Source organism: Leopardus geoffroyi, chromosome C1 (genome assembly GCF_018350155.1).
Source record: "Leopardus geoffroyi isolate Oge1 chromosome C1, O.geoffroyi_Oge1_pat1.0, whole genome shotgun sequence".
Taxonomy (NCBI): Eukaryota; Metazoa; Chordata; class Mammalia; order Carnivora; family Felidae; genus Leopardus; species Leopardus geoffroyi.
Genome location: NC_059328.1, coordinates 195,507,263 through 195,532,728, shown reverse-complemented (window position 1 = coordinate 195,532,728; position 25,466 = coordinate 195,507,263). Strand labels below are relative to the sequence as shown.

Below are 25,466 nucleotides of genomic sequence, written 5' to 3'. Positions count from 1 at the left end.
TGAAATTATATACTTTTTAATTTCTAGTTCAGTTACTTACATCTTTTAACATTTAGCTTATTTTAGTTAATATTTATACTGTTCAGATTATGAAATTTAAGTTGAGAAATGGATGTTTTGAGCAACTTGCTATATTTTATAAAGATAAGTAATTCTTACTTTGGCAGAAAATATGAGATTAAGTTACATTTTCAAATATAATTCCCCAATTCCAGGTTGGAATTTTTTTCTTTTGCCTTTCACTAAACATTGTCTCAAAAAAAAAAAAAAAAAAAAAAGGAAAGGAAAAAGGAGTCCCGAGGCACATCCACAAGCATTTGTCTAACACGTGCTAGGTAATGTGCAACCTTAATTGGAGTTTTTGGAATTGGGCCCACAGTCAGAGTGAAGAATAGGTTAGTCTTTGTTGAATTCCTTATGAATTAGGAAAGAACAGAGATATTATTAGGTGTTGGGAAATAAAAGAGGAATTTGGTTTCATTTACATTTTAATCAGAAACATTGAAAATGTTGCCCTTGGAAAAAGTGTAAGCATAAACCTTTTTTTCTAGATATTTGATCATTTATTTTTACATTATTTTAGGTTTCCAGTAATTATCTGCAGGATTCGCCATGACCCCAGCTCTGAGGGAGGCAGCAACAAAGGGTATCTGCTTTTCATCTTTACCAAGTACCATGGAGTCTGACAAGATGCTATGCATGGAAAGTCCAAGAACTGTAGATGAAAAGTTAAAGGAAGACACTTTGTCTCAGATGCTGGGATTTCCAACTCCTGAACCTACTCTTAACACTAATTTTGTGAATTTAAAACATTTTGGCTCCTCTCAGTCGTCAAAGCATTATCAGACGGTTCTTTTAATGAGTTCAAATTCTACATTAAATAAATACAATGAAAATTACAAACAAAGGAAATTAGGGGAACCTAACTGCAGTAAGCTGAAAAACATACTGTGTAATGGCAGCAACATTCAGCTTAGTAAAATCTGTCATTCTCATTCTGAAGAGTTCATCAAAAAGGAACCTCTGTCAGATACCACAAGCCAGTGCATGACAGATGTACAAATTATTTTGGATTCAAATACAACCAAAGACATTAATGTAGATAAAGTACAACTACAAAACTGTAAATGGTACCAAAAGAATGCACTTTTGGATAAAGTTACTGATGCTGAAGTTAAAAAAGGTTTATTGCACTGTGCTCAAAAGAAAAGTGGGCCTGGCCATTCAAATGTGCCTGTTGGTTTCTCAGCTGCTGAAAAAGAGGAAGAAGTGAATGCTCGTTTACTTCATTGTGTAAGTAAACAGAAAATTTTACTTAGCCAGGCTAGGAGAACTCAGAAACATTTGCAGATGCTCCTGGCAAAGCATGTTGTTAAGCACTACGGTCAACAAATGAAATTTTCTATGAAACATCAACTCCCCCAAATGAAGATCTTTCATGAACCTACCACAATTTTGGATAGCAGTTTACCTAAATGCACTGAAATTAAGCCAGAAGTCAACATGTTGACTGCAGAGAATAAATTGTGGAGTGATACAAAAAATGGCTTTGCACGGTGTACAGCTGCGGAAATCCAAAGATTTGCACTGTCCGCTACAGGGCTGTTGTCTCATGTTGAAGAAGGTCTGGATTCTGATGCAACTGATAGCAGCTCTGATGATGATTTGGATGAATATACCATTAGAAAAAATGTGGCAGTGTAAGTGCAAAATTATTCTTAGACCTTTTACTGTTCTGTGTATAGCAGCGATTTTGTCTTGATTTCAAGATACGTTAAGTGGAAATAAGTTTTCTAAAACTTTAGTGCCATAATCTTTAAGTTATAAAACTTTGGTGAATTTTTAAAATGTTTTGTTTGTTGAACTATATATGAATATATACATACTGTTTAAAAATGAGTTACTCAACTGCTCTATCTAGGAAAAATCCATATAAGAGTAATGTAAGCTCTTTAGCTAAAAGTAAACATCTTTCCTATTCTTGAATAGAATAGGCTATAGACAAGGCTGAAAATTTTGCATATTTTAGCCAATACGTATAGTCAAAATTAAAAACTTCAGTCTGCATGCAGGGAGCCCTCATTGACTTTAGGAGTTTATTAGTTGAGAGTATATGTAAATTGATCTCCTTTTTGTGTGTGTCTGTGTGTGTATTTTTAAGTTGGGAACTATTTATTTATTGTTGAGAGAGAGAGAGAGAGGGAGAGAGGGAGGGAACACAAGTGGGGTAGGAGCAGAGGGAGAGGGACAGAATCTTAAGCTGGCTCCACACTGAGTGTGGAGCCCCACATGGGGTTTGAATTCATGACTGTGAGATCATGACTTGAGCCGAAATCAAAAGTTGAATGCTTAACTGAGTCACCCAGCTGCCTCCCTACTTAAAAAAAAAATTACAACATTTGTATACTCCTTGAGTTCCCGCCTTTCAGCTCTGGTCTTTACCAATTTAGTCAATTATAGTGTCAGCTATTAGATTGAATACTTACTATGTTCTGGACCTGGGAGATTTATTTGCAGGCAAAATATTCATAGTCTCTACACTCTTGAGGATCTGCTTTAAAGAGAGGTATCCAAATATTTAAAACCAAACAAACACAGAGGTAAAATAGTTTTTTATATATCACACTGTGTTAATATTCCAGAACAGCCCTATCTGATAGAAGTTTCTGAGATGATAGAAATGTTCTATATCTGTGTTATCAAATAGCCTTATGTGGCTATTGAGCACTTAAATGTGGCCAGTGCAACTGAGGAACTGAATTTTAAAATTTTACTTAATTTGAATTAAGTTTTTTTAAATTGCTAGATAGAACATGATTTTCAATCTAGCTTTCACACTATCTGTTAATGTCCCTAAATTGATGTGAAATGCTGTGCATATGTGGTATTTTGGGAGGAAGAGGTCCATCATTTTTATCAAATTCTCAGGGATGAATGAGAGTCATTACAGAATTAGAAGCTGAACACTTTAATTTTTACTAATAAATAGAAAGTCAGTATATCAGTTTCTATGGTGAAGAATAAAATGTAAAACAAAGAGAGCATTTCAGTCTTTTGGTGTTCTGTTATCACTATATTTGAAATGTGTTTGAATGTGGGAGTTAATATTAAGCACATGACTGGCATTGTGCTGTTTACGTATGTTGTATTATTTAATCCTTTCAACAACCATTGGAAGTGACTGTTGTTATCTTTATCTTACTTAAGAAGAAACAGTCTCAGCATGGTTAAGCAACTTGCCCGTGGTCAAAAAGCCAAATAATTGATGGAACTAGGATTCTTGTCCATGTGTATGAGACTTAAAACCACTGTTCTTGCTATTGGACTGTGCAACTTTGTCAGCGTATCATTCATTGATCTTAGAGCCACAGAAATTATTAAGTACATGAGTTCTGAAAGAAGTCCAGAAATTTACCAATTTATATATATACATATTTATAATGCTTTTAAAGTAATTTACTAAAATTTAGTAGGTAAACTTAGTAAATTATTTACTTTTCTGTTGTTGTAGACAGCTAATGGGCAAGTTTGTCTCTTTTAAGTAGGAAACAAAAATCAGAAAATAATGTCTTCCTAGACTGTTCTGACTTTAAGATTTTCTTTCATTGATCTCCTATAGCACTTGATCTGCCATATAGTTTATCATTATGTCCTATTTTGTTCTATATGATTTGCTAAGTTATGTTAGTCTTAATAACCCAACACATAGTAAGAATGGAAACCACATTTTATTGTGTTTTTACTTATCTATCTTATCTGTCCATCTGTCTGTCTATTTTTAAGTAATCTCTATGTCCAACATGGGGCTCAAACTCATGAACCTGAGATCAAGAGTCGCATGCTGTACTGAGCCAGCAAGGCATCCCTGAAAACCACATTTTAAATTTAAAAAAAATCTCATATATATTAAGCATATAATTACTGATTGGTCAAGATATTTTAAGACTTGCCTTTCTTCCTTAAGTTTAGTCAGAGAACACTAAGTTTAAAATTTTTTTTTTTTTTAATGTTTATTTATTTTTGAGACAGAGAGAGACAGAGCATGAACGGGGGAGGTTCAGAGAGAGGGGGAGACACAGAATCTGAAGAAGGCCCCAGGCTCTGAGCTGTCAGCACAGAGCCCGACGCGGGGCTCGAACTCACGGACTGTGAGATCGTGACCTGAGCCGAAGTCGGATGCTTAACCGACTGAGCCACCCAGGCGCCCCAGAGAACACTAAGTTTAGACACTTGTATAAAACATTCAGGAATAGGGATATTCAAACTATTAAAAGATTTTTTATACAGAGCATCAAGCAATATACATCTCGTTTTATTTTCTTCTCAACTTTGCCAGTTTATTAAGGAAAATTGAAGTAAAGTAGCCTGGAAAAAAATTGGGTTCAGGCTTGGAAAGTTTATTTCTTCTCATTCTTTCTTTTTCCTATAATCAGCTTGGAAAGGCTCAAGGACACTACACATATATTTTAGAAAATAGTGAATCTAAGAAGTTTAATATTCTTTAAGATATACTTCAAGCCTCTTGCATTATTGGCCATTTATATTAAGATGCCTTGGTTATTAAAGATCATATCTATATTTCTAGATATTTCTAGATATTTCTGTATTTCTAGAAATATCTATATTTCTAGAGTTCAGATCCACTTCATTCTCAGGTTATATTCATCTGATCGATTCAAATCATTAATACTAAATTGCATAACAACTTTGACTTCTTTAAGTCACTGAATTATTTGATAATTGTTTAGGTTTTTTTGTTCTTTTTTTGCTATTTGAGCTCTATTTGCATTTCTTGATTTTATGTATCTCCCCCAAAATTGGATATTAACTTTGCTTTGAATATTTTTACTAATGCTAATAATGTGGGAAATATTGTTTTTCAACATTGTATTAATTTTGATGCTGACTGAATTTTGAGAATAACGCAAACTTAATTATTTGTATCTTTTGATGTGAATATAAAAATGATTTCTGTTTTTTTAAATTGGAGTTCTTTTACAGGTTAAATTCATTTAATAATTTAACACATTTGTCCTAATAAGTTTTTTAGTCTACTTTTATTTTTTTTAATTTATTTTTGTTATTTCCTATGTATTTCTGGAACTTCACGTTTCAAATGTAGATGAATATTTTTAATGAATGAAGTTCAAGTTAAACCTTAAACATAAAATACATTTAAAAATGCATTTTGTGGACCTAAATTTTAAGTAGTGCTAATACAATTACATTTTCATTATCTCTACTGAATATGAGTAGACTTCTGAATTTAATCATGAGGTCTACAGTGGCAAATACTAAAGTTTACTTCAACTTAATTTTAAGTAACTTAAGGGCAAATATTACTTTTGATGTCATTGTATATTCACTGCCTAGCATTGTCTACTTTTTAGTGTTGTTTTTTTTTTTTTGTATTTGTTAATTAAATGAATTTTTCTATATTTGGAAATGTAGTTTTAAAGATACAAAAATTGGGGTTGGCAGTCTATGAAATTTTTCTCCATATGTTTGTCTTTTCTCCATCCATTCTGTAGTTTATTTTTACTTTGTCCCCCCACCCCCTTCCTTTTTCTCTAGTGCGAAACTGGCCACAAGATGTATCTTATACATCTTAGAACCAGCATGAGTGGTTATACAATGAATGAATAAATGAAATACAGCATGACAAAATATGTACATTTAAAAGTATTTTATTATAATATTTAACATTTGTAATTTAAAGATTGATAAGTAAAATGAATTATATTTATTTAAAAAATCTTGGATTATATTATTATAAATGTCTTCTATTCCTATTTTTTTTTAAGTACTGATAAGAAAAACAAATTCCTTCATTCTGATTAGGGAATTTAGCTGTGAAGGAATATAATTTTTAGGAAATTGGAAAGCACTCACTGTAGCCATTACCATTTCTATTGTGTATTTGACTTGACCCTTTTCTTCCCCCCAAAAAAATGTAGGCAATAGATTAATTCATAATGACATTACTAATTACCTTAAAAATAACTTTTGGTTGAGAGACTAGTGTGTTTTGGAAAATTTTTTTAAAAGCTGTTTTCCTTTGGAAAAGAAAATATGATTTTATGGTTTTTGTAGGTTTGAGATATAACCCTTATAATATGAATAGAACCCCCCCCCCCCGCCCCCTTCCATGTTCTGTTCCTTTGGTGAAGGAGTGCAGGTTTTGGACCTCCTGTGTAATAGTCATGGCTTGCTCTGTGACCCTGAGCAAGCGTTAATGTTATTTTTAACTCTTTGAATCAGATTCCTACCTTAAAGAGTTCTAGAGATGATTAGATGAAATACTAAATATAAAGTACCTAAATATAAATACTAAATATAAAGTACATAATAAGGCATGGATTTGAAAGCTAATAAAGAGTGTCTTATCGAGTAATTTATTGTAAGAGACTGGAGCTTAATTATTCCATGAGAAACTTGGGGAACCATGGTAAAATACATGCCCGAGTTAACCCATTTGAGAGGTGAGGAAGCTGGAGTATTTATACATCAAGTCCCATCAGTTACTAGGTGAAGGTTAATTCCCCTGCCCTTTTGTTGTGCCACTCTGGTGACAAAGCAAGCTCAGGCAACAACAGAAAAGCCCTGGGTCAAAGCAATGCATGTGCTGGCATTTGGAAGTCAGGTCTTTGTGCGCTGAACTGGTAAGTGTCAGGGGGTATGGGTGAGTCACTGACAGACTCAGCTACAATTATGTTCTCTCTCATCTGGTGGTAAAACCTTAGAGTGCTAGCATTTTCTTCTGGGAAATGATGATCAGTTACTTTCATCTAGGATGCATATGGGGAAACGCACAGATTTTGTCACAGACATATTCTGATCCTCCAAGGTTGTTAAAAAGGAAGAAACATGGTTAAGTCTTATTTGAGGAAACCTGACAGTATCTACTGAATCACCCAGCTGTCTTGGGTGTTGGGAGAAAAATCTCTTTGTTTCCCCCAAATTAGTCCCTATATATTCAAATTTCTTTGATAATTGGCAGTCTTGATAAGGAAATTCTTTTACGCAAAATTAGACATTTACCAGGAAAGGAGAGAACTGTTGTTATTCAGTTAGAAGCTGTCAGGTCAACCTTTCTAGATTGAAAAAAATAAATAATTTCTTGCAGACCTAGAGAAGTGTATACTCATAGTGTATGCTTTCTATTTTACCAGTGGAAAGGACAAGAAGAGGTAAAATCAGGTGATGAATTTCCCTTCAAGAAATTGGACAAATAGAAGTATGAACTCAGTCTGACATTCAGAGAGTAAAGAGACTAACAACATTTCATTAATAAATTGCAAATAAGAGTACCTTTATATTTGTATAATGTGAAGTTGGCAAGTTAGTTTTGCATTTATTACCTTTTAAATTCTCTACACTTCAGAAATAGATGAGAAAAGTGTGGTTTTCTTTTATTTTACTTGAATGGGAAGCAGAAAAAGTTGAATGAAAAACAATCCTAGAGAAATTGTAATGATACTTGATGACAGTTTGTGACAGAAGAGCAGAAATTCAAGTGTAATTGCAAAATGGAGTAATAGCTACAAAAGGGTGAAGAAATACTTTATGTCTTGCCATATAGACATCACTGAGGAAAGTAATATTTCAATTAAAATAAACTCCTTGTTTTACATATTTTTAAACTAATTTTATTTTAGAGCAGTTTTAGGTTAACAGCAAAATTGAGTAGAAAGTATAGAGAGTTCTCATATATCTCCTGTCCCCTCACATGTGTAATCTCTCCCATTATTGACCTCCCCTACCACAGTGGTACTGTATAGACACATCATTATTACCAAAAGTCCATAGTTTATTAGTAGGATTCACTTTTGGTGTTATACATTCTATGGGTTGGACAAATATATATGACATATATCCACCATTGTAGTATCATACAGAATAGTTTCACTGCCCTACATATCTTCCGTGTTCTGCCTATTTATCCTTCTCTCCTCCAACCCCTGACAGCTACTAATGTTTTTTACTGTCTCCATAGTTTTGCCTTTTCTAGAGTCATATAGTTGGAATCATACAGTATGCAGTCTTTTCAGAGTGCCTTTTTTCACTTAATAATATGCATTTAAGTTTTCTTTGTCTTTTCCTGATTTGATAGCATATTTCTTTCTGGTGCTAAATAATATTCTCTTGTCTGGATATACCATGATTTACTTATATTAAACCTGTTGAAGATGTCTTGGTTACTTCCAGGTTTTAGAAATTATGAGTAAAACTTCCATAAACATTTGTGTGCATATTTTTTTGTGTGAACATAAATTTTCAGTTTATTTGGGTAAATGCCAAGAAGTGCAATTGCTGGATCATATGGTAAGAGTATGTTTAATTTCGTAAGAAGTTGCCAAACTCTCTTCCAAAGTAGCTATACCATTTTGCCTTCCAACCATCAATGAATGAGATTGCTGTTGCTCCACATCTTTGTCAGCGTTTGATGTTAGTGTTTTGGATTTTGGTTATTTCAATAGGTGTGTAATGGTATCTTACTGTTGTTTTAATTTGCAATTCCCTAATGACATGTGATGTTGAACTTCTTTTTATATGCTTATTGTCATATCTGTATGTTCTTTGGTTAGGTGTCTGTTCAGATCTTTGCCTGTTTTTTAATTGGGTTGTCCATTTTGTTATTGTTTAGAAGTAAGATATAAAAAGAATTGATAGGGATTTTATTGAATCTGTAGATTGAGTTGGAAAAAGCTGACATATTGACAATATTGAGTCTTTTTTTTTTAATGTTTATTTATATTGAGAGAGAGCAAGTGAGAGAGAGAGAGAGAAAGAGAGAGTGAGCAGGGGAGGGGCAGAGAGAAAGTGAGAGAGAGAATCCCAAGCAGGCCTCACACTCAGCACAGAGCCTGACATGGGGCTCTATCTCATAATGGTGAGATCAAGACCTGAGCCAATATCAAGAGTCGGCCTCTTAACCGACTGAGCCACCCAAATGCCCCAATAGTGAGTCTTTGAACATGGAATATCTATTTATTTAGCTCTTTGATATCTTTCATCAGAGTTTTGAAATTTTTCTCATATAGATCTTGCACATATTTCATAAGACTTATATCTAAGTATTTTATTTATGGGCATGCTAATGTAAATGGTAATATGTTTTTAAATCAAATTCCACTTATACATTGCTAGTATATAGGAAAGCAGTTGACTTCTGTATATTTACTTTGTATCCTGCAACCTTGCTGTAATTATTAGTTGCAGGGTTTTTTGTGTGTAATTCTTTTGGATTTGTCCTATAGATAATCATGTTACCTATGAACAAAAAGTTTTATTTCTTCCTTACAAACCTTTGTATCCATTATTTCTTTTTCTTATTGCATTAGCTAGGATTTCTGTGATGTTGAAAATGAGAAGTGAGAGTATATATTTCCTTGTTCTTAATCTTAGTGGGAAAATTTCTGGTTTTGCACCATTAAATATAATGTAGCTGTAGGTTTTTGGTAGATTATCAGGTTGAGGAAATTCTTTCTATTCCTAGTTAACTTGAGAGTTTTTCATTTGTATTTGTTTTTAGTATAACAGAGTTTTTATCCTGAATTGGTGTTGAATTTTGTGAAATGCTTTCTGTGTATCTATTGATATAATGATATGATGAATTATATTAATTGATTTTTGAATATTGAGCTAGGCTTGCATACCTGGCATAAATCCCACTTGGTCATGGTATGTAAGTCTTTTTATACATTGTTGAATTTAATTTGCTAATATTTTGTTGAGGATTTTTGCACCTATCTCCATGAAACAAATGATCTGTAGTTTTCTTATAATGTCTTTGGTTTTGGTATTAGAGTAATGCTGACCCCAAAGAATGAGTTAAGAAGTGGTCCCTCTGCTTCTATCTTTTGAAAGGGATTGTAGAGAATTGGTAAAATTTCTTCCTTAAATTTTTGTTAGAATTTACCAGTGAACCCCTTTGGGACTGGTACTTTCTCTTTTGGAAGGTTATTAATTATTGATTCACTTTCTTTAATAGATATAGACCTATTCAGATTGTCTATTTTTTTTTCCTTTTTTAAAAATTTACATATTTTATTTATATCAAACCCAGGAGTATTTTGTTAAGGTTATCTAGTTAATTAATATACAGTTTCAAGTGTACAATATAGTGATTCAACACTTCCATTCAGTAATCAGTGATCATCACAAGTACACTCCTTAATTCCTGTCGCCTGTTTAATCCATCACCCCCATCCACCTTCCTGTCTGTTTCTTCTTGTATGAGTTTTGGCAAGTTGTGCATTTCAAGGAATTGGCCATTTCACCTAGATTATCATATTTATGGACTTAGAATTGTTCATAATATTCCTTTATTATCCTTTGAGTGTCCATAGGATCTGTGGTGATGTCTCCTCTTTCTAATATTAGTAATTTGTGTCATCTCTCTTTTTTTCTAGTTAGTCTGGCTAAAGACTTATTGAGTTTATTGATCTTTTCAAAGAACCATTTTTTGGTTTCACTGATTTTTTTTCAACTTTGTATTTTCAGTTTTATTGATTTTTTTAGTTTTTATTATTTCTTTTTTCTGGTTACTTTTGGGTTTAATATGCTCTTCTTTTTCTGGGTTCCTGAAGTGGAAGCTTGTATGATTGTTTTTAGATTTTTAAAAAATCTTCCAATAATGCATTTAATGCTATGTATTGTGTAACTTTCTCTTACACTTCCCCGTAAGGACTGTTGTCACTGCATCCTACAAATTTTGGTGACTTGTATTTGCATTTTCATTCAGTTTATAGTATTTTAAAATTTATCTTCAGATTTCTTCTTTGTCCCATGCACTAGTTAAAAGTGTGTAATTTAATTTCCAAGTATTTGGAGATTTTTCAGTTAGTTATTTTTTAAATTAATTAATTAATTGAATTTCAGTAATCTCCATACCTGTTGTGTGACTTGAATTCATGACCTTGAGATCAAAAGTTGCATGCTCTTCCAACTGAGCCAGCCAGGCACTCCTGTTTGTTATTGATTTCTAATTTAATTTCATTGTGGTCTGAGAGCAGAGATTACATGATTTCTATTTTTTTTTTTTAACTAAAGTTTGTTTTATGGCCCAGAATGTGGTCTCTTTTATGTCCCGTGGTGTGTATGTGTGTGTGTGTGCATGCACGTGCACATGTGTGTGTTTTGAGATTTTATTTTCACGTAATCTCTGCATATTATGTGGGGTTCAAATTTACAACCTGAGATCAAGATTCACGTTCTCTTCCAACTGATCCAACCAGGCACCCCTCTTTTATGTTTCTTGTTAACTTGAACGTATAATCCGCTCGTTAGATGAAGTAGGCTCTCAGTGTCAGTTATGTCTAGTCAATGCATGGTTCAGCTGTATCCTTACTGGTTTTCTGCCTGTTGGATCTGTGCATTTCTGATAGAGGGAGTTTTATAGTCTTCGACTGTAATAGTGGATTCACCTATTTCTCCTTGCTGTTCTGTCCGTTTTGCCCCAGATAGTTTGATGCTCTTTTTGTTAGCCACATACACATTAAAGATTGTTATCTTCTTGGATGTAGACCCTTTTATTATACTGTAATTCATGATAACTTCCCTTGCTCTGAAGTCTGCTGTCTGAAATTAACATAGCTACTCCTGCTTTCTTCTGATTAATGTTAGCATACCATAACTTTCTCCATCTCTTTACTTTTAATCTGTATGTGTTTTTATATTTAAAGTTGGTTTCTTATAGATAACATATAGTTGGGTCTTATTTTTTTATGCACTCTGACAATCACTGTCTTTTAATTGGTATAGTTAGACCATTGATGTTTAAAGTTATTATTGATGTAGTAGATTAATATCTACTATATTTGTCACTGTTTTCTATTTGTTGCCTTTGTTGTTTGCTCCTATTTTTGTCTTCCACATTTTTAATGCCTTTTGTGGTTTTAACTAAACATATGATTCCACTTTTTTTTCCTTTCTTAGAATATCAATTATACTTTATTTATTTATTTTTTTTTTCTTTTTAGAGAGAGCGAGCAAGCAGGGTAGAGGGGCGGGGCAGGGAGGAGAAGAGAGAGACAATCTTAAGCAGGCTCCATGCCCAGCACACAGCCTTCCATGGTCCTTGATCCCATGACCCTGGGATGATGACCTGAGACTAAGTCAAGAGTTGGTTGCTCAACTGACTGAGCCATCCAGGTGCCCTCTTTAAAAAACTCTTTTTAGAGGTTACATTTACAGCTAATTCAACTTTGCTCTTAAATAAACCTGCAGGTACCTTATAATGACAAAATAATCCTAATTTTTTCCTCTTTTTTTTTTTTTTTGTATCACTTCTGTCATTTATTTCACTTATACATAGCATACATAGGCATATATAAGCATACACACATGCATGGACACATTCATAATCAACTAATTGTTGCTATAATTATTTTGGACCAGTCAGATTTGTTACCTGTTAGATCCATTAAGAATAAGAAAAATAAGGGGCTCCTGGATGGCTAAGTTGGTCAAACGTCCAACTTTGGCTCAGGTCATGATCTCGCGGTTTGTGAGTTGGGGCCCTGTTTCAGACTCTGTGCTGACAGCTCAGAGCCTGGAGCTTGCCTTGGATTCTGTGTCTCCCTCTTTCTCTGCCCCTCCTCTGCTCTCACTCTCTCTCTCTCTCTCTCTCTCTCTCTCTCCTTCAAAAATCAATAAACATTAAAATTTTTTTTTAAAAAAGAATAAGAAAAATAAAAGTTACTATTTTACCTTCACTTATTCTCCAGTGTTCTGTCTCTCTTTATGTAGATCTGTTTCTCACCTATGTGATTTTCCTTCTCTCTAAAAAACTTAACATTAGGCATATAGGGGAGTGATGTCAGTATAATAAAGAATTTGGTGTGGGTGTTTTTCAAACCACTTAAAACATATTAATGTTTTGGAATGAGCAGGGGCAAACTTTTTCACAATTAAAGAGAGAAAACCTTAATGGTATAAGAAAAATGCTGAAAATTCTGTAAAAGTACCACCCTGCAGTGCAGTAAATTGCTGGTTTATTGGCTTAAAAGTTACTATATATTCCACTATGTTAAAAGATCTGAGGAAATTGCAGGTTGCTTTGCAGAAGTTGCAAAGATAGTTCCCTTGTGTTAAAAATAAATTACTGATGAAGTCTATCTCTAAGTGATATTTTTAATGTTTATTAAACTGGTGTCTATTAGAAGTGATTGTCTTTAAGAACCCACATCAAAAGAAATATGAGCTCCAGGATATGAAGCTTTAAAGGGTGGACTGGCTTATTCTAGTAGATACAAATGCCAGTGGAAAAAACTACACTAATATTTTTATAAGGATTGCTATTTTGTTAGAACTCAGATTTTAAAATTCCATTGATTTTGAGTGGTCTGGCTCCAATTCTGTTTTCTCTGTAAGTTCAGATAATTTTATTTTACAGAACATGGGTTATTCAGCAGAAGAAATGCCTATGCCCAATTATAGGTTTGTGGTAGTCCCCTTTTAGAGTAACAAGGGTATTTGATCATTTTTTTCTAATTCTTTTTTAGTGCCCATCATAGTGGCTCATAGGGCCATCATTAGCCCATTTTTGTGCAAAACAAAAAGGTGCGTCTTCAAGAACTCGGAGCAGATTTAGATTTGTAATTACAGCCTTAAAATGTAGACTTCTTGCTGGATTTAGCACTGCTTGTACTTTCAGCTGGGCCCTTGTGCACTGTAGAGTTTGGACGCGGTGCATGGTGGCTTGGCTTCTTGAACAAAAGAGACATGCGCGTGCTCATACACAAACGCACACACACAGTGCTTGTTGAGATGCTGACAGGCATGACTTCACACTATTCCATTAGCATATATGTTTTGATTAGTTTAAAAAGTTATTAATTTTCTTATATGTTCTTGGTTGTCAATGTTTGATTTATGCAAGGATTTTAAAAACACAGTTAAGACTATTTAGCAGGCCATTAGCTTTCAAAATTTTTTCTGTATAAGAGAAAGGGGGTTATATTGATAGTATGTATGAATATTCCCTATACTCCTTTTTTCTTTCTCTCTTCCTCTCTTTGGCTGGGAGAAGGGGTGAATAGATGGTAGGGGAACAAACCTAAATTTGCCAGTTTGATATGTGAATTCTTTTAAACTAATACTAAAAATTTCAGTTTAGGTAATTGACACACTGGATTCTGCCAGAGTTCTAGGCGGAATTGCACAATATATTACGATTATTCTTGTCCCTTTCATTTCTAATATCTTTTCTAGTTCCAGTCTCAGTTTGTCCTTGGACATCCTAAACCCCACCCCTTAACTTAGTTTATCACCATGCCAAAATTTCCTAGAGTTCACAACTGTTTTCTTTTAAATGTTCGTTTATTTTGAGAGAGAGATAGAAAGCATGAGTAGAGGAAGGGCAGAGAAAGAGGGAGAGAGAGAATCCCAAGCGTGGAGCCCAATGCAGAGCTTGTGAGATCATGACCTGAACCGAAATCAAGAGTCGGTCACTTAACCAACCAAGTCACCCAGGTGCCCCCACAGCTGTTTATTTCCTTTATTTTTTTGTTTGCTTGTTTATTTTTCCTGTGTGTATATACAACTAGGTGGTACATTATTAACGTTGTTAACTTGTATGTCAATGAGGCATAATCTTCTTAAAGATAATAAACATTTTAAATGAGAGCTTGATAACCTAAATGATTCTTAAAAGCATAAAGTAATTTTGAGGGAGGGGTGCATTGGTAAAGTTATATGCTAAGGTATCATAAACAGCAAGAAGACCTCAATATGAATGTGTAGAATCTATTTTTCTCTCATTTCATAGTCAAGAATTAGGTATGTGGTATGTTTCACAGGGTTTTGCCAGGGACCTGTTGGCTTTGCCAGCCTCTAGGATGTTGCCCTTGCTTGCATTGTTGAAACTTACTCACCAGTTGCTCATCTGATTTTCACACACAATCATTTTTTAATGTCAAGTAACGCATTGATTTGGCTCAAATCTGATTGTTAGCGACTTAATAACATACACCTAACTGCAAGTAAGACTGGGAAATATATAGTACCTTGCTGAGCTACCATGAGCTCAGCTAAAACTGAAAGGGTTCTATTATCAAAAAAGAGGAGAATAGATGTTGAGAGAAAATAAGCAGTCTGTTTGCCTCTTTGGCCACCCAAATATCCATATACTCCCTTCTCATAGAGAAAACCTCCACTCCTCAGGGTGACAATTCAAAGTCACTTTCAGTAGGTGGAGTAGTGTCTTTTCAGTCAGGTACAGATTTGATTCCTTATGATGTGGTGACCTATAAATAAATAGACAATTTTCTAACCCTCTTACACTCTTGTTTGTTTTATGTATGTGGTAATAGAGACAGGAAAGCTACAATAAAAACTCCTGGGAAAAGAAAATGAGATATACATGATAGGTTCTTACAATAATTAATAAGACATCTTGCTCTAGAAGTATAACAAGGTCTTGGTAGAATCCTAATTTTCCTTTCTGAGAGAGGCTTCTTTGTCCTTTTTCCTCCATAGTCTCTTGCCTTTGCTTTTTGGGACTTACTCCTTATCCATTATCCTTTGTGTCTATATCTGCAGTTAATGTTGGAGAGCATACCTTTAAGTGGAGGCTGTACTGCATTCCCACTTTGCTTCTTGTTGGTGCAAGTTTGGGTTTCTCAGGTACAGGATGTTTTATGCCTCTAGAGTTTCCTCAAAAGTGTGAATTTCCATTTTTTTTGCCTCTAGTCAGTTAAATGTGAAAATATCACAACCAAAGATTTCATTTGTTCATAGTTGTTGAGCCTATAGACGAATCAATTTATTAGTTATTTTTTCTCAGGCCATCCAACTCTCCCTCAATTCAGTGACTACTACCTTGAGGCCACCTGCAACAGTACATTTGGGTAGGAATTAATCTAATTTTTGCTCCTAGGTTCATTCTTATTGTGTGGCTTAGAACTCTTAAGAGAGATTCTTGGAATATATTTTTTTGTTGTCAGTTGTGGAAAAGCAGGTAGTTGGCTTTTGTATTCCTTTAAGGCCCTGTATTATGGATTAGTTAAAATTTCATTTATTACCTTTATTTATGTGTTCCTAGTTGTCAATATTTGATGTTATGCAAGGGATTTTAAAACATAAATGATACCATTTCCTTTCCCATTTGGTAGGTTGCCTTTTTGGTTTTGTTGATGATTTCCTTTGTTATGCAAAAGTTTTTAGTTTGATGTAGTCCCAATATTCTGTATTTGCCTTTGTCACCCTTGCCTGAGGAGACATATCCAGAAAAACGTTGTTAAGATCAGTAACCAAGAAATGTTTTCTTTTAGGAGTTTTATGAATTCCAGTCTTACATTTAGGATTTTTTATTCCATTTTGAGTTTTTTTGTGTGTATGGTATAAGAAAATGGTTCAGTTTCATTCTATTGCCTGTAGCTGTCTAGTTTCCCCAATATCATTTATTGAAGAGACTATCTTTTACTGATAGTATTTTCTTTCCTCTGTTGTCATAGATTAATTGATCATATAAGCATGGGTTTATTTATGAACTCTATTTTGTTCTGTTGATCTATGTGTCTGTTTTTGTGCCAGAACCATACTCTTTTGCTCTCTGTAGCTTTGTAGTGTAGCTTGAAATCTGGGATTGTGATCCTCCAGCTTTGTTCTTTGTTTTCAGGATTAGCCATTTCCTATTTTTGTGAATAGTTTTATTGGAACACCATCACACCCTTTAATTTATGGCTGCTCATATGCTATAATGGCAGAGTTGTCTCCCTCCTTACAGAAAATGTTTGCAAAACCCTGGTCTGAAGGAATCAAATTCCAGGGAAAGATAAACTCTTCCTGGGTGAGCAAACACCAGTACAGAAGTTTGGCCTAATTTAATGTATTTTTCCCAGGACAGACCTTATTTTTCTTAGGACTGTAATTTTTCACAATTGGATCTTCTTTCCTAATTTTTTATCCTAATTTTTTATCATTGTTATCAGTAAGCTAACAAAATCTTTATGTTAAAACAGAAGTAATATAAGTCTCTCTTTAATCTTGGTATTTTAAATTTAAATTTTTTTTTTAACGTTTATTTATTTTTGAGACAGAGAGAGACAGAGCATGAACGGGGGAGGGGCAGAGAGAGAGGGAGACACAGAATCGGAAGCAGGCTCCAGGCTCTGAGCCATCAGCCCAGAGCCTGACGCGGGGCTCGAACTCACAGACCGCGAGATCGTGACCTGAGCTGCAGTCGGACGCTTAACCGACTGAGCCACCCAGGCGCCCCTAATCTTGGTATTTTAAGATGTAATATTAGAAAGCTCTGTCTTATTCTGGGAACTACACTTCAAGATCAAAATAGGGATGTAGGTTCATGATGTCGACAAGAAGTTAGTATCAAGAGAAATTGTACTCAAAACCACTTGATCTAAATAGCTTGCATTTTTTTTTCCCGCAAGTTAAGTGGTGACTGCAAATAAGCAAGGTTGGGTACTGAAGGAATATGCTACCTTCCTGGGGAATGACTAGTCTCACTCCTCCGGTGGTTTCCACTCACAGATGTCTTTGCCCTGATTTTCGCTGGAAGTAGGAACCCCACCTTATCATCAGCATGTGGTGGTCTGTGATTTGTTCAACTCAATGCAGGGAGTCAGGGTTCTTAGTGGTCTGGCAGGCCAGGTTTATATGCTGATTGGGAAGAGAGGATACTCGGTATACACATATTCTTCCCGGTTTGTTGTTGTATCAGCTATGTTGTCAGTACTTACGTTCTAAGTTTTATTAGCTGTTAAATCATTGGTCATATAAGTTGTTTACATAAGACATGTCTTGATTTTGAGATATAACAGGTGTTAATATACTTTGAGTGAAATAGCCATGTGCTTATCTGTAACATGTTTACAACCATAATTATTTTTTAGAAAGATATGTTTTTAAACAAGGGAACATTTTTGGTGGTAAAGCTTTTTTGTCATTTTTAACCATACCAAACAGATTTTATTAGGTCCTATTAAAATATAGGATAAGGTATCTGTCTCTTTCCAAAATGTGCATCTAAACCCATGGATCTCTGTATTATTTCAACGTGGTTATATGTGATCAGCCATCATGTAAGCTGATAATCTCATCCTTAATTCTAGTTCAGTTGAAATTTGCCATAAATCATATCCCATTTTGACTACTGGCATAAACTTTTGGATAAATTATTGTTTTTTTATCCTATAAAATTGGATTGACTTTCCAAAAAAAAAAAGGATAAGGTATCTTTTATAGAAAATTCATTTCATGTATTACAAGTCCCAGGATTATTTAGTTTACGTAAATTTGATCTGATATTACTATTTTTTGTGTTAATATAATTTAATATAGTGTGTGAACATAAACATAATTTTTAATGTTTGTTTATTTATTTACTTATTTATTTATTTTTGACCCACTACCCCCAATGTTTGTTTATTTTTGAGAGAGAGAGAGAGCATGCACAAGTTGCGGGGAAGGGCAGAGAGAAAGAGAGGGGCAGAGTATCCAAAGCATACTCTGTGCTGACAGCAGACAGCTCAGTGTGGGGCTCGAACTGATGAACTGACCTGACCATCATGATGAACTGATGACCATGACCTGAGCTGAAGTCAGACACTTAACTGACTGAGCTGCCCAGGTGCCCCAAACATAATTTTTATAAACAACTTCCCTATCAGGATATTTTTACTAGAAGTACAATAACATGAACTCCGCCCATATTTTTTTTTTTCTTTTTTAGCTAATCGTGAGTTTGACAACCAAACAAAATTGTGTGTTATAGGGAAATTTTCAACTGGAACTAAATTTAATGAAGGAATATTTAAGATCGTCTTTGATTTCCCCATGCTTATTCCCAAACCATACTCTGCAAGTCCTTTCAGCTTTAAAATGAACCTTGAACCCATCCTCTTATCTTCATCTCTTCTTTATCTTCCATTCCCTTATTGGTTCATGCCATTTTCATTTTTTATTCAGTGTTTTAGTCAGAATAGGCTCTCAAGTAACGAATTAACCTTCTAATCTCAGTAGTTTAAACACAGCCAAGGTTTACTGTGGTGTGCATAAAATCTAATGTGGTTTGGGTTGTGATCCCAAACCAACACATCTTGTAGCTATACTGTCTGCAGTAGTGGCTTTGAAGGTTGTCTGGTGGACTGGAAATGACGATATCACTTTTGCCCACAGCCCATTGGTCAAAGCTAGTTACATGGATCCAACCTAAGTGAAATACATAGAGATCACAATTATCTGTACCACACACAGTTTACTATAGTTGTATCTAATTGATTTCCTTATTACCTTTTATATCCCACTATCATGCTTTCTCTACCTAGTAGCCAGAGTGCTTAGGGAAAAAAATTTTTTGTTACTGCCTTGCTAATAACTTCCTTTTTTCATAAAATCCAACACTTTACGATTACCTGTACAAGTGCTACATGCCATGGCCCTTGCTTTTCTCACTAATTTTATGATTGGCAGTTAGTATTATTATCTATGAATAATAGATATTCGTATCTATTTTAATTTTTTTTCATTTTAACAGTTTTTATTTAAAGTTGTATATAAGATTACTTTATTCCTGTATCTTCTCAGTTGCTTCTTCCTTCTAATTTGCCATTTTCCTTTCCTACTTGGCGAGACTTGGCTTTATGTTCAAGGATCTTTTTGTGATCTTTGTCCACTTTCAGTCTACTGATAACCACCTTGCTAGGATGATGCCCACCTGGACAGGTGTGCCGTTTGCCTTCTCTCACTGTACTCATTCAGCGTACATGATGTATTTCTTCCCATAAACCTGAACTACTTTTTCAATTTCCTGACCTTTGTAGTGTCCTCACACATCCTGTACTTCATCATCCTTTTGGATGGGCATGGATCACAACTTGTACTTCTGTCTCAGCTCTTTGGAGAGAAGGGAAGACATAATCTTCCTGTGAATGTGGGAAGATGCATTGAAATGCCTTTTGCGATTTTTGCTTCTGTCGGAAGTCACAAAGGGATTGAACTTCATTTTGGCTGCTGGTGCTTCAGCAATGGCTGCAAAAGGGAAGAGCTAATATTATATATTTTTAAATTTATTTATTTAAGTAATCTCTACACTCAACGTGGGGCTCGAACTCACGACCCAAGATCAAGCGTCGCATGCTCCTCCAACTGAACCAGCCAGGTGCCTCTATATAAATATTATTTTGAATAGACATTCTCTTTTATTGTTTTCATAATTATGAAAATATGATTTAAAAGGGTGTCATTTACAGAAGCAGAATAATGACTACAAACTGCATAATGATACCAAGAGAATTCCTAACTTATATGAAGGTCTCCTCAATCATATTGTATGCAGTTGGAATCTTAACAAAAATAGCTCTTTAGGAACATTAATTTAATGTAAAATCCTGTTATAATAAATATATTCTATATAGTAAAGTTGTAATGATTGTATTGTTTCTCTGACAACAAATGATAATTTATTTTTAAGTATTTATTGTTTTTAGCTTATTTATTTATTTTGAGAGAGACCGAGAATGAGTGGAGAAGGGACAGAGAGAGACAGAGAGACAGAGAGAATCCCAAGCAGGCTCTGCATTATTAGCACAGAGCCCAGTACAGGGCTCAAACTCATCAACTGTAAGATTGTAACCTGAGCCAAAACCAACAGTCAGATGCTTAACTGACTGAGCCATCCAGCTGCCCCTCCTTTTAAGTTTTTATTTAAATTCCAGTTAGTTACCATACAGTGTAATATTAGTTTCAGATATACAGTTTAGTGGTTTAGCACTTACATATGACACACTCATCACAACAAATGATCTTTTATTTGCTTAATTTTATTTTTATTATTTTTAAAGACTTTAATCTCCACACCCATCATGGGGCTCAAACTCACAACCCTGAGATCAAAAATAGCACACTTTACCAACCAAGCCAGCCAGGCACCCCAACAAATGATCTTTAAAAGAAATATTTACTCTGGTTAAAGTGTGTATGGAAGACATTCAATTCAATTATGGTTAAATATGTAAAAATTAATAAACTTTATTTTTTTTAGAGCAGTTTTAGGTTCACAGAAAATTTGAGCAGAAAATGCAGAGAGTTCCCATATACCCCCATCCCTACACTGATAGAACCTCCCCCACTATCAATACACGGCAAACCAGCGTAGTTCATTTGTAACAGTCTATGAATGTACGTGAACAAATTGTTATCAGTTAGTTCTTTACTTTATGTTAGGATTCACTCTTGGTGTTGTACATTCTATGAGTTTTGACTGTAAATGGAATTTTTAAGCAATTTTCATAAAGTTTGTATTCTGCCATTATTTATTGCTTTTCATTTATATCTTCAATTTCTGTCATGTTTTCCTTTGCAATCTGAAGCTCCTAATTAGTCTAATCCCAAATAATTGTTTCCTAGTTGGAGTATTTTCATAAAGACAATTAACTGTAATCTCACAAACTATCAGTTAGGGCAGTGCCCTTGCTCAAAGGTAGAGGAGCTAGGGTTCAACCCTTATTTTCAAATATGCCTGAAAGAAAGTCTTTATATATATAGTTTTTAAAAATGTTCATATATTTATTTTTGAGAGACAGGGAGTGGGGGAGGGGCAGAGAGAGAAGAGAGAATTCCAAGCAGACTCTACACTGCCAGCTTAGAGCCTGACGTGGGACTCAAACTCACATAGTGAGATCACGACGTGAGCTGAAACCAAGAGTTAGACGCCTAACTGACTGAGCCACCCAGACGCCCCTTTTATATAAATTCCTTATTATCTTTGGTCTCTGAATCCTGAGAATCAGGTTTTAACACACTGTTAACCTTAATAAACATCCCAGGACTTATGTATTTGGTAGGCTTATTTGAAATGTAGGGCATATTTTTGGTATTTTTTGACAATATATTTAAATTGAGTTTAGGTATTTAGCTAACAATGACCACTGTTTTAGTGAATGAAAATTGCATATAATAAAATTGCTGTGGTTTGTTACATTTGTTACATAGATTTAGATCTAGCACAGTTCAAATGACTGTACTTCCAGTACTTCTGTTTACATATAAAAGCTTCATGTAAGTTTTTATGTGTTATTAGTATCATTCCTGTTTCCTTTCCTTTGCTGGCCCACTCCTGTTTCAGCCCTTGTGCATTAATAAAGTATTAAGTAACAGAAGAGATGATCTTATTACTGGGTATGTAATAATAAAAGCAAGCATTTGTTGGGATAGAAAGATAAGGAAGTTAAAACTTTTTCTTTGATAAGTTGATATGTGATTCTTGCATGTAATTAGATGTTTTATAAAGGAATTGGGGATTATATGACCGGAGTCCAGGAATTTATTTAGTCTGTGAAAATTTGATTGCCTTTGTGCCTTGACTAACAGTGTTTGTCTTATTCACAGTAACTGTAGTACTGAATGGAAGTGGCTTGTAGACAGAGCAAGAGTTGGCAGCCGATGGACATGGCTTCAAGCCCAGATTTCAGAGCTAGAATACAAAATCCAACAGCTAACGGATGTTCACAGGCAGATTCGTGCCTCCAAGGTATTGTCTGTATTCTTGTATTTTTAAAAATATTATTACTGTTTTAGTTTCTCATCTCTCCACACAAAGTAATTATTATAAGACTTTATAAAAATGTGGTTAATATTAACATTTTTGATATGTCAGTTGCTATAAGTTGAAGCTATCACTATCATGCCTTTTTATTTATCGCGATGAGCAGTTCAGCTACTTGGGATACTTTTCAGTTGAGGTCCTGATAGTCCTTCCTGATCCCATTCTCTTTCCCCATGCCACTGTAGCCAATATTTTGACTCCAACATGTTTTGATATTTATTATTTTTATGTATGTTTTTATATTATTGACACATAGATGTCTGTGTCTACAACTACTATTTTCCATGTTTTTTTAATTATTTATTTATTTAAAAAAAATTTTGTTTATGAGAGAGAGAGAAAAAAAAACCACAAGCTGGGGTGGGGGGGCAGAGAGAGAGAAAGGGAGACACAGAATCCGAAGCAGGCTCCAGGCTCCAAGCTGTCAGCACACAGCCCGATGCGGGGCTCTAACTCATGAACCACGGTATCATGACCTGAGCCGAAGTCAGATGCTTAACCACCTGAGCCACCCAGGCACCCCAAGTTTTCTGTTTTTAAAGTCTATATAAATGATATATATACTACAAACTCTTTTGTGACCTGCTTGTTTTTGCTCAGCACAAATTTTACATTTTATAGGTCCTGTATGTTATTTAATTGTATGCATGCGATGGAATTGTATGAGTACAATGGAATGTTTTATCTCTTCTCCTGTTTTCTATTGATAGACATATACATTGTTCAGTTTTATGCCAGTAAAAACAATACTGTAATGACTGTCTTCTATGTGTTTTTTTGTGAACAAAAAAGAGTTCTTGGTATATGCCTAAAAGTGGAAATGCTGGATCTTAGGCCTGGCTATCTTCAGCTTTCCTGTACTTACTGATGTGATTGGGTAATGAATTTTCCCAATGGCAGTGCATGAGACCTCATATTTCTTCACATCCTTGCCAACATTTCATAATTTTTTTTTAATTTTTTTTTTAACGTTTATTTATTTTTGAGACAGAGAGAGACAGAGCATGAATGGGGGAGGGTCAGAGAGAGGGAGACACAGAATCTGAAACAGGCTACAGGCTCTGAGCTGTCAGCACAGAGCCCGACGCGGGGCTCGAACTCACGGACCGCGAGATCATGACCTGAGCTGAAGTCGGCCACCTAACCGACTGAGCCACCCAGGCGCCCCAAACATTTCATAATTTTTAACCTCTTAATTTTTCCAGTGTAATGAGTATGAAATATTATTTTATTACTGTTTTAATCTAACTCTTCTTTAGTATAGAGATTTGGACCTCAGTGTAATTGACCATCAAATGTTTCTTGTCTAAGAATTAACTTATTTTTTGCATTCACTCTTTTTTTGGGGGGAGGGTGGTTGGTAGAGGTATGTGTTCGTGAATTATTTTTAAATTTTGGAGACTAATGTGGTCAATTATGAATATTACACATCTCTCATGTTGTGGTTTTTTTCCGATTTTAATATATATATATAATAGAAAAGAATGCATGTTCTCTGTGTGTTCATTATAGAATTCTTTGTTAATTTGTTGACTTTATATATCTGCCATATCTTTATACCTCTATATCTTTCCATTAATGATATAGATTTGTTAAAATTTCTCATTGTGAATTCTTCAGTTTCTTCTGGTAATTGTTAGTTTTTGCCTCTTACATTTTGAAGTAATGCTGCTTGGTAGATACAAATTTTTGATAATTCTAGGTGTTTCTTTTTATAAACTATAAATAGCTAGATTTAAAAAATTGACTCTGGGGTGCCTGGGTGGCTCAGTGGGTTAAGTGGCCAACTTTGCTTCAGGTCATGTTCTCACGGTTTGTTAGTTTGAGCCCCACGTTGGGCTCTGTGCTGATAGCTCGGATTCTGTGTCTCCCTCTCTCTCTGCCCCTCTCCAGTTCATACTCTATCTGTCTCTCTCAAAAATAAACGTTAAAAATTTTTTTTAAAAAACCGACTCTGATTGGTTTTTATTTTTTATTTGCCCTTATTCTCCTCTCTTTGTATTTATATCTTGTTTTCTTTTTTTTTTTTTTAAGTGTATTTATTTATATTGAGAGAGAGAGAGAGAGTTCATGAGAGCACATGTGCCAGCAGGGGAAGGGCAGAGAGAGAGGGAAAGAGACAATCCTAAGCAGGCTCCACACTGTCAGCTGTCAGCACAGAGCCTGACTAGGAGCTTGAACCCATGAACCATGAGATCCTGACCTAAGCTAAAATCAAGAGTTGGGCTCTCAACTCACTCAGCCACCCAGGTTCAAGACACCCTATATGTTGTTTTTTCACCTTTTTGGGTTGGTAGAATTTGCTTCATTCCTTTCTTTTCCCTATGCTGATTTAAAAGCTATGCAGTACTGGTTTATTCTTTGTTATTACTCCCAATTTTTAACATACTTAACTATAAATAATCCTAACAATGACTAAAAGTACTCAATATTTCATATTTTTACTTAAAACATGGATTCTAATGTTATTTAACTACTCATTGCATATGTCTACTCAACGTAGTTGCTTTTTTACGGTCGGTAATTAATTCTGTTTCTAACTAATTTTATTAAAAATGTGCTTACTTTTCTTTTGTGTTCTCCCTATAAAGCTAGTTTACAGATTAAGCTGCTATAGCAAAGAAACTGAGAAATATCGCAGCTTTATGCAATACATAACACTTCATAACCGAGGGAGTGAATACAGGCTGTAGAGCAGCTTGGTCTTTTCTGTCTTGCTGCTCTGCTATCCTTTAGAGTAGTGGTGATGGCACTATTAAACAGGGTTGTGGTCACCTCCTCATTCTGGCGCTTGGGAAGTGAGAAGAGAAGTGCAGCATTGTTTGTCTTCAAGTTGGAGGTGACTTGGAAATTGCACTACTTTGTCCCACATTCATTGGCCTAGGTTTAGGCACAT

General features: G+C 34.7%; 1 protein-coding gene and 1 pseudogene across 10 annotated transcripts in view; one reads left to right on the top strand and one right to left on the bottom strand.

The window, feature by feature from the left end:
- Window positions 1-25,466, top strand: part of KANSL1L (KAT8 regulatory NSL complex subunit 1 like) — a 141,763-nt gene that overhangs the window by 17,888 nt on the left and 98,409 nt on the right. For all 10 annotated transcript variants that reach the window (XM_045481076.1, XM_045481081.1, XM_045481083.1 and 7 more), the window contains 2 exons: window positions 584-1,700; window positions 22,354-22,495. In XM_045481076.1, the coding sequence (XP_045337032.1) occupies window positions 613-1,700; window positions 22,354-22,495 (1,230 nt within the window). In that variant the 5' untranslated portion in view covers window positions 584-612. The remainder of the gene's footprint in view (window positions 1-583; window positions 1,701-22,353; window positions 22,496-25,466) is intronic.
- LOC123599405 lies at window positions 18,543-20,400 on the bottom strand (annotated as a pseudogene).